This window comes from Sus scrofa, chromosome 9, assembly GCF_054392235.1.
Source record: "Sus scrofa isolate SSC_HxYL_T2T_F1_AM1 chromosome 9, Sscrofa_HxYL_maternal_Yorkshire_Landrace_v2.0, whole genome shotgun sequence".
Classification (NCBI taxonomy): Eukaryota; Metazoa; Chordata; class Mammalia; order Artiodactyla; family Suidae; genus Sus; species Sus scrofa.
Window position 1 is genome coordinate 76083940 of NC_139391.1, and position 13862 is coordinate 76097801.

At 40.2% G+C, this 13862-nt stretch overlaps 1 protein-coding gene across 14 annotated transcripts in view; it reads right to left on the reverse strand.

The window, feature by feature from the left end:
* Nucleotides 1–13862, reverse strand: part of LOC146399988 (uncharacterized) — a 460667-nt gene that overhangs the window by 154524 nt on the left and 292281 nt on the right. For all 14 annotated transcript variants that reach the window (XR_014815759.1, XR_014815764.1, XR_014815763.1 and 11 more), the window contains one exon: nucleotides 6646–6824. Coding sequence is in view for 1 of the 14 variants with exons in the window: in XM_084977003.1 (XP_084833129.1) it covers nucleotides 6646–6746 (101 nt within the window). In the remaining 13 variants the exon portion in view is untranslated. The remainder of the gene's footprint in view (nucleotides 1–6645; nucleotides 6825–13862) is intronic.

Genomic DNA, 13862 nt, shown 5'->3' on the forward strand with positions numbered 1-13862 from the left:
ACCTCTTCAGAGTTGCTTGTTTTCAGGGTGGCATAAAAGCTAAACAGACATTTTTTTAAAGTTCCCAATATTGATTTCTATTTTCCAGTGTAGTACTAATTTTAAAAATTCTATTACAACTTGGGTTCTTTGTGTTTTGACCCAATTTTAGAGAAAAAGAACTAGAAATATTGCAAGGTAGATTCTAAAACCTTTATTACACCATAGATACAAGTTTGGGAGATCTGAATTGTTTCACTCAGGGCCATATCGACATGGCCTCTTACATGTCCTATTTTGTTTGTTTTGTTTCCTGAACCATCCATTCTTCTGAGGATGGTGTAAAAAAAAAAAAAAAAAAAAAAAAAAAGAGCCAATGCCCAAAAGAGTCAAAGAATGCCTAGAACTGGAGCAATTTATTTTCATTTTGCTTCCCTATGGTTCTTTTTGCAAACATATTTGCCTCCTAACTCTCAGAACCCAAAGCAAGCTGCCACTGGGAATTATTTCATTGTGATTTGGGAGAGGAGGCCTTCATTCCTCTCCGACTGTTGAATTTAGACTTACTTTGCAGTCTGCCCCTTGCCTCTACCAAGACACAAACATGTGGGCCCAGTTCCTGTTGTTATTGTAACTGAAATGGAACTAATCTCACTCATTTCTGTGGGGCTCAGCACTGCAGATGAATATCTGTGAATGATGGTGCCAATTACTATTGCCCAGTTAGTAGGTGGTAAATGCTATTTGTTCTCCCACCCTTTTATTTCTCAAACATGTTTCGATACTCCTGAGAGGTGAAAGTAATAGAAATTCTCTTCTGAAAGGAGGAAAGTCAGTCTGTAAAATCCAACAGCATATTTCATTACTGCCTATCTGAATGTTTCCTTTTCACCACTGAGTATCACGGCAGTAATAAAGAGGGAGATGAACATTTCACTAAATCACCTCATTAAGAGCTATGTTGTTTAAAACATATAAACAACAGCAGTAACAAATGTTAAGGCACTACAAGCCCTGGTCTTTCCCTGCACTGCCACTGTATTCCAGGTCTGAAGGTGAATGGGCTGGACTTCTCAGGATCAGTGAGTGATGGAAATTCCAGAGACTTGGGGTTGAAGGGTCTCTCCCTGACTTCTGGTTTCTAACATTTAGAGTGAGTTGTTTCTTCACCTACATCCCATCAATCTGGTGATGGCTTACTTCCAAACTGCTTTGAGAGATTCTTGGTTTGAGTTTCCTAATTTCATTTTTAAAATTCAGTTGGGGATGGGGCAGTGGAGTTCCCAGCCCCCTGGCTATTTGTCCAGACTCTGTGTGTTTGTGTGTCACAGAGAAAGACATAATATTTATATTTTAAGAAGAAAAGAGGAGAGAGTTATGATGGCGAGAGATCTGAGGAAGTATATTCAAAGCTGTTGAAGCCCAGTTATAAAACGCTTGCTCCCCCATCCCTCCCAGATGGGTAGCAACAGAATTACCTTCATCACTGCAAAATGTGTGTGAAATGATAGCAACCTTCATATGAAAAAGAAGAAAATGGCAAGAAATAGCAGTGTACCTGACTAGGATATGTTAGTATGGTGATGTACTGTTGTCGTCAGGGCTCCTTTCATGTTCTTCAACACAGACTGGATCCAGGCCTGAACAGGATGACAACATTTTCTCTTCAGTACATAGCCATGTGTTCTTTGAAGTAAAATCCGCATGCTCTGTCTCTGCTTGGGGTGCAGCATTAGCTGGCCCATCATGTACCTGGTGGAGTGTCTGAGCTCAAGGCAGTGTTGTAAATAAGGCAGCACATCAGATTAGAGATGCTTACAGAAGTGTTGGGAGGACTGGACTAGATGCTGGTCATGCCTGTGGCCAAGAGTGTGCAAAATGGACTTACTCCACCTCTAGGACCAGAATACAGCAGGGAAAGGAAATTTTTTTTGTTTGTTTTCATTTCTCTCTGTCTGTCTGTCTGTCTATCTGTCTATCATCTATCTTCCAGTTTTATTGAGATATATTTGACACACAGCACTGTATAAGTCTTAAGATGTACAACATAATAATCTGTCCTATATATCTCGTGAAATTATTACCACAGAAAGTTTAGTGAATATCTACATCTCGTATAGGTACAAAATTAAAGAAATAGAAAAGGTATATTTTTCCTTATGATGAGAACTCTTAGGATTTACTTTCTTAGCAACTTCCATATATAATGTACAGAAATGTTAATTATATTTATCATGTTGTACATTACATCCCTAGTACTTATGTGTCTTATAGCTTTTAAATTTAAATTTAACAGCCTGTCACTCAGAAAAGCTTAGCATCTCTTTTTAGGGATAGCTTGATCCATATGACAGGTTATAAGACATGTTTGAAATCTGAGAGAGATGGGAAAAGGAGGGAGAAAGTGAGGGAAAGAGAGAAAGAGAGAGAGAGGAGGGAGAGAGAAGAAAGAAAGGAGAGAATTTTAAAGGTTGGATTTTGTTTCTATGCCCTGTTTCATGGGTTGCAGTGGATGCTAAATAGCCTGTATTGAATGTTTCCCCTGGTTGGTCCTAATGAGCAAGTGCATTTCTGGATTTGGTGGGTGTGCTACATGTGGGCACACTTCTCTGGATGTTACCAGCTGTGAACACACCCCTCTTCACTGTCACCTCCACTCCCCTGACAGCTCAGCTCATCTTCCTGGCAATAGAGACACCGTCAATTGCCAGAAGGCTGCCTATGAATACTGGGGAAGGCGGGGGGGGGGGGGGGGAGGGTGGCAAATAATAAATCGCTAATGAGACAAGGCTGTGTGTATGGTGACACTGTTGGGACAGCTCCAGGTCTTTTCCTCAGTCCTGATTTCCCCTAGTCTTCACTGCATTGCTGGGCTTGGGTGAGCACAGAGGGGCTTTTCAATAACTGTACTTGGCGCCTGATATTCTGTGGTATAGATTTTGATGGTGGACTTTTACACATTTCAGTGTGACATTAACGTATGTCCCCTATCATTATGCCTTTTATTCTCCCTCCCCAAATTTAAATAGTTTCACTTTTATTCTCTTGCAAAGCAGTTTGTACAATGTAAAGACATATAAAGAAGTAAAAATAACCTTTAATCTTACCATCAGTAATAACTCATTTAATACTTTGGAAAACGTCTTTCTAGATTTTTTGGTATGCATGTATACACACAAACATACACAAGGACAAAGAAACTTACATATGTTCTTTCAAAAACATCTTTTTTTTAAATTTAGAAACATATCTTATCCAAATTCCTATGCCTGTAAATACGTTCTACAGCATTCTCTCAAATGGTTTCTTAATCATATGGTTTCTTTTTTATTATTATAAAGTACTTGTGGATACATCTTCACATACTTTTAGGACATCTTTAGGATAAATTTCTAGAAGTAGCCTTACTGACCTGAAGAATATAAATATCTGCAATTCAGATATGAGTTCTCATATTGTCTTCTAGAAGGTCATACTAGTAATATGTATTATGGTGGGTTTTTTTATAAGGATGTTTTTATATTTATTTTCTGGCTTTCTATGATACAGAAAAAATATCTAATGACTATGTAAGACACTTTTAGAAGGCAAAGTCAGGCTATAGTCAGATGATTATTTTGTCAAATTCATTGTCCTTTTACAGTTCCTGAGTTTTCATTATTACTTTCTGCTAAAAAGTAGTATCGTGAATGAGTTATTTCAAGTTTGTGATTTTCAGTTATCGTTTTGTGATTTCATGTTAATGATGTGTGGGCATGGTGACCTTGGGGTAGTATGCAGCCAGGCAGGCTCACATGTGGGATTTGCTTTGGAGTTTTGATGACAAACATCTAGATGGTTCCTGTAGCCAGTGCACTGTGATTGCAAGATGAAGGCACAGGGTGTCGCATCCCCATTTGGTATAAAAATGGTACCCAACCTCTTATCCAGCAGTAGGCAACATATCTCTTCAGGTCTGTGTAATGTGTAAATGTGTTTGCTGTGAAAACGCATGCAGGTTCAAAGGTTCTTAGATCATTGCTAAAGAAACATATCCACAGTCAGAGGGAAAAACAGAAGACTGAGACTGTCATGTGTGGATAGGGGCAGGAGTGAAGAAGGAATTACTGTGACTGAAAATCTTGAGAAACCTTGAGGTAAGATGGGGGAAATCAGAAAATAGCTAGGCTTTTTAGGTATTGGCAAAATAATCAGATTAAGTAAAAAAAAAAAAAAAATGTAGTTCCAGTGGCAAAACTGAACTCAAGACACAAAATAAACCGTTGTATAAATTTTACCAATTTGGTTTTTGCTGATTTAAATATGTGTGTATGTATATAGCTGTGAGTTTGCATAGAGTTCATTGTTCAGTAGCAGGAAGACATACATTACACAGCCTGATAAATTGTATCATGAAGCTCAGTTCTTTAAACACGAAATCATAGCCAACCCCTCTGGGCGCAAGCATAAGGCGTGAGAACTACCCCAGCACTGCTGCTGTTATCATCTGGTATCTAGGCCCTTCATTAATATTTACTGAGCCCTAGACTAAGCAGAGACCCCTCCATAACTCAGTGAACCAATGCCATACTCAGAAAATAGTCTAATCTTGGCTTTTAATGTAAAAGCAGAATTTTTTAAATGTTTGAAAATCCAAAAAAAATGTACCTCAAGATAAGCTACATGGCTCTTATACATTTTTTTTCTGAACTGAGAAACCAAGTCCTGTTCTAAAATAACCCTGCAGTCAATTTTGACTCCTCTCCCTATATGAATGGTCCTTTTCAAATTGCACCTGAGAAGGAAAATTTTCCTTGTCTCTCATTCTGTCTTGTTTTCTTATGTAGAAGGGAGAGTGGGGTTAAATATATCCTACAATGAGCTGAGTAGCTCATATACACCAGGCATGGTGATAATTACTTTATCTATGTCAAATCATTCACTGCCATAGCCTTATAAGATAGGTCATATCATTGAGCTCCGTTAACTAAGCTGTCTGGAATTTCTACTAATACTCGGAAGGAGGGATTCAAACTCAAGTTAGCATGACACCAAACTTCTGAGAAAGTAGAAGAGTTCTTAGGATTTCTTGTTTCTCCTTGACGTCACAGAAGTCACTATTCAAGAGAAATTGTGGCCCAGAGTCTTTGTAACAATATACATATAATTCACACTTTGTTGTAAAATGAGTTTCTCACCTTCTTGTGGTCCATTCTGTGGTCTATAATGCCGTGTGCAAGAAAAATAAGATGACTTAGTTTTGCCATAGGAAAGCTTCTAGATCTTCTAGTTTAAATTGCATTAACTGGCTACCCCCAATACAGCATTAGGCAAGACATTTTCATGGCTGGACCAGCTGAGATGATGCAAAAGAGACTAGTGTGTAAATATCAGCTGCCTTCATAACATGTGATTTGTCATGAACAATGACAAGCAGCTTTAGGACAATAGTTATTCTTCACAGTAGCCACAGTTTTGTGAATAGTGCCTCCCAAATGTGAAATATGGGATATGTGTTTAATTAATTCTCAACATATTTTAAGAAAAATCTTATGCTTTCAGTAACCTGAAAAAAATAGATCAAGGGATATTTTCCTAGTTTAAAATTTTTCTTTGTGTTACTTGCCCTCACTTGAGTTTTAAGCAATGCAATGATGTTGATGATAATGAAGATGATGGCTAAAATTTATACTTCATTCATTCTTTGCCAAAATCTGTGCTAAACACTTTACTCATATTACCTCGTATGGTCTTCACAGCCAACCCTTGAGGTATGTACCCATTATACATATAAAGAAATTGAGACCTGGAAAATTTAAAAGATTCACTCAAAGTGAGAAAGTTCTAGAGCCTGGACTCAAACAAATGTCCGTTCCATTACTCCAGCTATACTTTTCTTTAAACAAAGGGATAACATTGTGTTCCCTACAAATGACATTTGATTTTCATGTCTGCCTGGTAATGGGCCCAGCTATGCTTGTAGGTTGCATGTAAAATGAGGGCTCCTGCTGAGTTGTGCCTGTCTGTGCATGTTGGGCCCACTACCCACTGTGATTCTTTTCTGGCCTGTCAGGATATTCCCTGCTTACTATTAAATCTCTAAATCTCACCATTTATGGTCTTCCTCAGCTGGTCTGGCTGTGAATGTGCACTGCGTAATCCTATGTGGGGGGCACTAAAAGTAAAAGTCAGGGGACTAATTAAGTAAAAGCTGCTATAGGAAAGTGCAGTTGCAAGGAAGGAAGTGGTCCCATGGGCACAGCTGGAGTGTGGGGGGTTTTCTGAAGCATTCTACCATTTATATTTTATCCCCATTGACTAGTGATCTCTGGAAACCATTTAGAAGTTGGACCTCAAGAGACTGGACACAGGACATGTGAGCCTAATAAATTCTAATATAAGCCAACCAATAGTAATAATTCATTCTAATGTAGAACAACAAATGCAAAATAAAACAAAGGGATGGGGACAAAGGCAAAGAAGACAAAGTGCAAAGGAGACAAACGGCCATGCTCTGATTCCTTCCTTTTATTTCATTTGACCAATTCTTTCTCACACTTATGCATTCCCTCAAATGTTTACTGAGCACCTGTTTTGAGCTCAGCACCATGACAAGAAAATAAACAAGCTATAGACTCACGGTGGAGAGAAAGAAATAGAATAATAATCCAAAGTATCTGATCTTACCCAAAGTAGAATCCAGATATTTGAGGTGCTTGCAGAGGAGATGACTGTGGTCTGGATCTTCCTGGCTGGATGTATCTCACACAATGGAGAAAGGCCCACATCAGGCAGCCAATAACTTGTCAGGAAAAGAGCAGGAACTCCAGCACGATGAGAATATAAGCATGTCGAGAGAGTTGAGGCTGAAAAAAACAAACAAATCAAAAAGAAGTAAGGTTCTGGAGGATGTTGGAGGCTGTGCTTGGGATACTGGATTTTCCTAAAAGTTATTAAACCCCCATAAAGATGCTTCAGTCAAGAAGCAACATGTTTTGTTCTGCCCAGACCTCATCTGCCTTCTATGTGAAGGACCTGCTGGATGTGGAAAGTACTGAGGTGGCTTCTTCCTAGGTGTTCCAAAGGGAGTATCACCTCACTGAACTTGCAAGTTCAGGTTGCTCTAATCCCCATTCACCCAGAAAAGGCCACAAGGTCTAGATGTCCCTCGTTAGCCCTGCCTTTTTTAGCATCTGTCTGGATTATCCTTTCCCAAAGCTAACTTACCCTCTGAGGTTCTTTTCTGAGTCTCTTTTCTGAGAGACTTTCTCTCAGTCTAAACATCTAATGAGAAGAGGCATTTAGGGCCCATCTGCTGGACTTCTACACACGTTGAAGCAGAAAGGGATAAGAAGTGGTGGGGAAAGGGAAAAACAGGCCCCCATGCTGGCGGGGAAGGCATCTGCCTCTGATGATTTAAACCTCTTCAGGAGAGAGGGAGGAAAACATCAAGGACTAGGAATGCTTTCAGAAACACAGAATCCATAAAATCATGGAATTCTGGAGCTGAAAGAGGTCTCAGAGAACCAAGCTCTGGTTTTCAGCAGAATTCTAGAAAGAGTATAGAAATTGTACTTAGGACAGTTTATGTGACTTTAGGCAAGTAACTACTTCTCAGAGCCTCAATTTTATCTGTTAATTAATGGCAGTAACACCTACTTCTCAAAGTGTTATGAAAACTAATGAAATGTTTTCTGTGCAGAAGGTAAAATCATGCACAACATGGGGAAGTTGGATGGACACATAGAAAGGTAGCTGTTTCAATGAGTGAATAGATTTCTTCACAACACTGACCAATGAAACCCAGTGTGGCTTTTCTCTCATGCTCTGTGTTCTCATGTTCCTTAAATTTTTAACATTTCTTGCTCTCAAGTAGCTGATGCCAATGAACCCTGTCTGTCAGTCTTAGTTTTAGCAGTGAAGGCTTAGGGTGGATTTAACTGTCATTTCACAAGCTATCTCGGCGATGCCTTAGCGTCTCTGTGTCTCTGTCTCTTGAAAGCTCTTTGTGGTTGTGTCTGGAACGAGTCCCAGTGCTTACCTCACACAGGTGTTAGCACTCCAGCCTCCCCGAATTACCATTCCCTTTTCACTCTGTCACCAGTTAAAGATGACTGCCTACTTGCTGACTCATTATGAGCAACTGGGCAACAAAACAGGATGATTATCCTTACTGTTTTGCCCCTTCACACATCAACCTTGTCTTCTCTTCCTGCTCATATGCAGACCTACCCTTTCTTTTCCCGAAGCACAGTCTATTTGATGTGAGTCTGTTCTTGGGTAAGTCTAATGGCTTGACTGCATCAAAACAGGTGACACCCAAAACACCAATGTAAAGGAAGGAAAGAATAGGAAAGTTATTATATACTCAGGATGGCTTTTTAATAAAGATTCACTGAAAGAAATTTTTTCCTGATGATTTTATTTTCTGCTTAAGCAAGGCTCATAGTTTGGCTGTTTGCCAAGCTCCTTCCGCTGGCTTGCTAGATGAAATTAGTTACTGACCCCTGGATCTTACACTTTGCAAGCCTGGTTTTGATTATCCAAGACTGGAGACAATTACCCCCCAAAATCTCTCCGCTATAGTCTATCTTCTACCCTGCTCTGCTGCTTTTCCTGTTATGATGACAACAACCAAAACAGCAATATAATAGCTAATACTAACATTAGTGCTTGCTATATGCAGGGAGCTTTCCTAAGCATCATACCTATATTAACTCATTTAATATCCACATACAACCTATTTTATAATCTCAAGGAATCTGGGGAAAGGAATTGCTGGTCAGAGCTGTGATAAGGGACACCCCCCAAGATGGTAGGGACTTTCAGTACCAGACAATGCTTCTCAACATGGAGGAGTCTGAAAATATCTGCAAATATTCCAAATTAAGTAGGGGGTGATACTGGGTTGATGTTATGATTAAATGTACTAATACATGTAAAATGCTTAGCTCAATGTCTTGCATGAAGTAAATGCTCCCTGTGTTAGCTGCTATTTTTATTATATAGAGCCCTTCTGGCCTTAGGGAGACAAACTCTTTAGTCTTGAGAGAATATCTTCACTTCTTGCCATCTAAGGGAATAGCTTTTCTCCATCTTAAACCTAAAAAAGTCTTAGCTTAGCCTACTAGAAAAGCCTACTAGCCTACTAGGAAGTTCAGGAAAAATTATCTTTTATTTGTTTCAGTGAGATATCGCTTTGTCTGTTTTTGCCCCCCTGCATCTTGTTTTACAAAAGAAAGCCAAGGTTCTTTGTCCTGCACTTGCATTTTGTTTCTTTACTGCCTCCTTATGTACCTTCTGAGTCTAGGCTGTCCAGCTGTTCCCCCAGTATTCTCATGCCATGTGTTATGCTCAGTGAGAAGGAATCTCACTAAGATGGATGTGAGAGAGTCAACATCCCTCTCCAGGATGGGTGTTCCTAGAATCTTCTCATTAGGCAGAGTTATGGGCTCGTGTTGCTGGAATTATCTAGGCATTGAGGCTGAGAGAGGTTCACTATCTTACCTGAGTTATCCAACTAGTGAGTGAGTGATTTAAGAATACATATTAACCTCTGGCCTCCCACTTTCATGTTCTTTGCATTCCTCACTAGGGGAGTGTCAGTAAACAATGTCTACATTTCGGGTATTCAGGGTCTCAAGAAATTATTTACTTTTTTTGTGCGTATATGTGGCGGAAGACCTACTTTGAATATAAGTTGGTACATGATCACAACACAGACTGGCTAGGCAATTCTGAGCTAGTGGAACAGACCTGCTAGAAGATTCTATCAGAAGAGGGATAGCCTCTTCTCAAGGGAAGAGGAAGCTTGAAAAGTATGCCCTGGTACTAAAACTCCAGGGTTTTGGGGAATGGAGTAGTTCTGAGAATAGAACGGTGTCTGTCACTTAGGGTCTGTGAAGACAAGCCCACTCTGAGCTCATTGAATTTATAGGTTAGTTGTAAGGTAAGCAGAGAACAGTAAGTAAATTTGGAAGATATGGTGGGGGGGGGACTTAGCAAAACGTTGCACCCAAGGAGCACAGCTATGTGTGTACCTAACAGAATGTGTAACAAAATGAAACACAGAATGCTTTGGCATGTGGAGAGTTCTGGTGCCTCAGCTGAGAAGAAAATGTCTGTTCTGGGAGGTTAGGGCAGTACCATCAGATGTGTGCGGAAAGATGGTTGGAGAAGTGGGAGTGTCCACTGAAGTGGACTGGAGACTCACTGGACACTCCTTGGAAGTACTTCTATAGGCAAGAGTCTGAAAATTCTGATTTACAATGTTACCTTGCTGTGTGTAGGCCTGAGGAAATGGATGGTCTTTGAAATTCCACAAAGATTTTAGTACCTCAAAATGCTAACAAATATGGCAGTTTGTTATATTTTTCTCTCAATCCTTCAAATTGGCATTTGCCTATGGCATGCATTGTAGACTATTACTTTAAAAGCCTGAAATAATAATTTTGCTAGAAATAAAACACTTATGTAACAGCCTGAAACCTTGGAAGAATGGTCCCAACGTGTCATTTATGAATTACCTCAGAATCAGCCAAGGCATTCACAGCAATCAAAACACATTAATTTTAAACATTGTTCTGTGTTTTAGACCACTATACCATACTATCTACCACATCCATATTGAAGCAGTTTTAATATAAATTAAGGCCACAGAAATGCCATTGAGGAGGGGAAGGAACTTCCCAAAAGAAATTCAAACTGTGTAAGCAAAGATACATTTCGGAATTCTATCCACTTGGAATTCATTTACCCAGTAGGTTAACTGCCTGATGCTGCCTGGCAGAGCCCAGGCAATGGAGGTGATAGGCGTGTGTGTGTGTGTGTGTGTGTGTGTGTGTGTGTGTGTGTGTGTGTACTTACTAGGAGTAAAGAGAGTATCTTAGTTATATTAATGCTTAACAAACCATCTCAAACTTGGGAGCTTAAAACAATAATTGCATTGTCTCTTGTAATAGCCCCAGTGGGTTGACTGGGTCCTTCTCTAAGAATCTCTTATGTGGTGAGAGAGGGTGGTCTAAGCTGGATCATCTAAGATGACTCTATTCCCTTGCCGCAAGTATTGGCAAGCCTGGCTGGAAGCCTGAGGTATCTTTCTTTCTATCTCAGTGTGGTCTCAGTATGGGGCTAACTTGAGCTTCTTTAAATGCACTTCTTAAATCTAAATCTCAAGTGCAAAAGCAAAAGCTGCCAGGTCTTCTGAAGGTTTAGGCCCAGACTAGCACAGCATCACTGATGTCATGTTTTAGTGGTTGAAGTGGCTCACAGGGCCAGTCCAGATGCAAAAGTCAGGGACTCCACAAAGCCATGAATTCTCAGAGGTGTGGCTCCTTGGTGGCTATCTTTGGAGTCTGGCTACCCTAATTAGCCCAGGTAACACCAAAAACAAAAGATAGGGAAAGTGAGCTCTGAACTAGGCAGATGAAAAGAGCTAATCCTTAAATAGATGAAAGTATGTTAATTAGCATATAAGCAGCACCAGTTACCCCCAAAGCACAGAAAGTTATTATACTCATGCATGAATAGGGAGCTTTTTAAACTCTGAAAGACACTGCTTGACAATGAAATGGATGAGAGTGATCTTGGGTTTCTAATCCTGAAAGTGTCCTCCAGGGAAAGATGGCATTACGTCATTGTATGAAAGGGGAAACAAGACCTTATCCATTTGAAAGTTAAGAAATACAAGTCAGAGGAGAGGGAGACACTTTAAAGCTGAGAAAATCTTGAAGGCAAGGCTGTGGAATTCCTCCCAAATTCCATTCATTTTCTTGGGGTAGTTAAAAGAGTGAGCGTTTGCTCAGGGTTGAGAAGAGCAGAGTTAAGTTTGGCATTTGCGGTGGAAAATGGGAAATGGTTCCAAATTAAGGACATGGTATGTTGAGAAGCACTGGGTGCAACAGCTATTGGACCCATAAATGTTTCTTCTGCAACATATTTGCAACTGGGGACAGAAACAGAAATCAGTAGTTAGGTCTCCATGAAAGAACAGACTGTGAGGGCTGGAGGTATGTTCCTCTTTCCTTTCCTCAGGGAGGAATATATGGGGACGGCTTAAGGGACTTGTAGGCATCATCTCTGATGACCCTCCATCCATCTGCTGCTTCCATTGGGAATTTTCTTGCCTGGCTCAGCTTCCTCCCCTCTGGTGTCTCTTCCCAATAAACTCTACATGCAAAATAAGGCCTCTGGAACTCATTCTGGTTGGGTTCCAAATAGAAAGGTTACTTCATGAAATTTATCTCTGCATATCAGTAATTCATAAAGTTTAAAAAACAAATTTTTCTTAGGTAAGGAATGCATATTCCTTATAGAAAATTAGAAAATATAGATGAGGGAAAGGAAGGAAACAAAATTACCTTCTTCCCAGAAATAACTGTGTCAATAATTTGATACAAATTCTCATTTTTTTTTGGCTTATGTATATACAAAGTTGGTCATAATTAAGTGGTAGGTAGTGATTACACTCAGAACCTAATTTTGGAGGCCCAGTGTAAAATTAAAATATGGGACCCCTTGTTCAAATATTAAGAATTTCAAGATGGTGACAGAAGAGCATTAACTCGATTGTGGGGCTCTTCTAAGTATGGGGCCTTATACAGGTTATACATCCATGAAGTCAGCCCTGTTTATCCCTTAATCTCAATCATATACAATTTACTGGCTTACAAGGCTTTCCCCTCCCTTCCCTTCTCCCGGCTTCAAGGGTAGCTCTGGGGCTGCCAGAGTGTTGGCTGCTACAGTGTGGTTAGGGCCAATGCAAAGGACTCTCCTCGGGTTTCATCCTCGGCAACAGGTAAAAACAAGTAGTTGTTTCCAGATAGTTTCCATTTTTTCCTCCCTTCAGCTTCATCTCGAAGGGAGCCAGGCCCTCCTACAACTCCTTGAAGTTTCGGGTCCCCAGGTCCAGCTGGCCCGGCACACAGAGCATGCAGCCACAGAGGATTTTGGCCCTTGAAACCCTACTGGAATTTTCCTTGCTGAGTTTTAAGACTTGTCTGGGACCTGTGTTCCATTTTGCCCTTCCAGTTTCTACCTTTGGGAATAGGAGTGCTTATCACACGCCTGTCCCATTGCTGTATTTTGGAAGCATACAATTTGCTTTCTAGGTTTCACAGATCCACAGATAGAAATTTTGCTTCGGTATGGACCATACCGAGTCTCACTCTTACCTGATTTAGATGATTTAGAAGATGAGTTGATGCTGGAATAAGTTAAGATATCTAAGGATCTGAGAGGAGACAAATGCATTTTGATTATGGAAGAGATGTGAGTTCTGGAGAGACTGGAGGGTATACCATACTGAACTGAACTCTGTCTCCACAAAAGACACATTTGGATCTTTTCTCCTGGTTCCTGTGAATATGACCTCATTTGGAAATAGAGTCACTGTGGATGGAATCAAGTTAAAATGAGGTCATACTGGCTTAGCGTGGACCTTAAACCAATGGTTCATATTTTGACAGTAAGAGGAAGACTGGGACATAGCGACACATGGGAAGAAGCCCATAGGATGGTAGAGGCAGATGCTGTAAGCCAAGGAAGACCAAGGATTGCTGGCATCTTCAAGAAGCTAGAAGAGAGGTATGAAGCAATTCTCCCTTAGAGTTTCCAGAGGGAACGAACCCTTGCCAACACTTTGATTACAGAATTCTAGCCCTCAGAACAGTAAGGAAAAAAATTGAGAAGATTTAAAGCAGATGGGGATATGGTCCCAACTTATGGGCACTGGAAATCAATTGCTATCATTAAGCATGGAAAGGGGATTTTAAGGGAGCAAGAGTGTTAGTAGCAAGACAAGTCACTTCTCTGAAACTTCTTCACTCATCTATATAAGAGATGCTGGTGGTTTAGACAAGGGTGGTAGTAACAGAAATGGCGACAAGGGGTTGGACCCAAATACA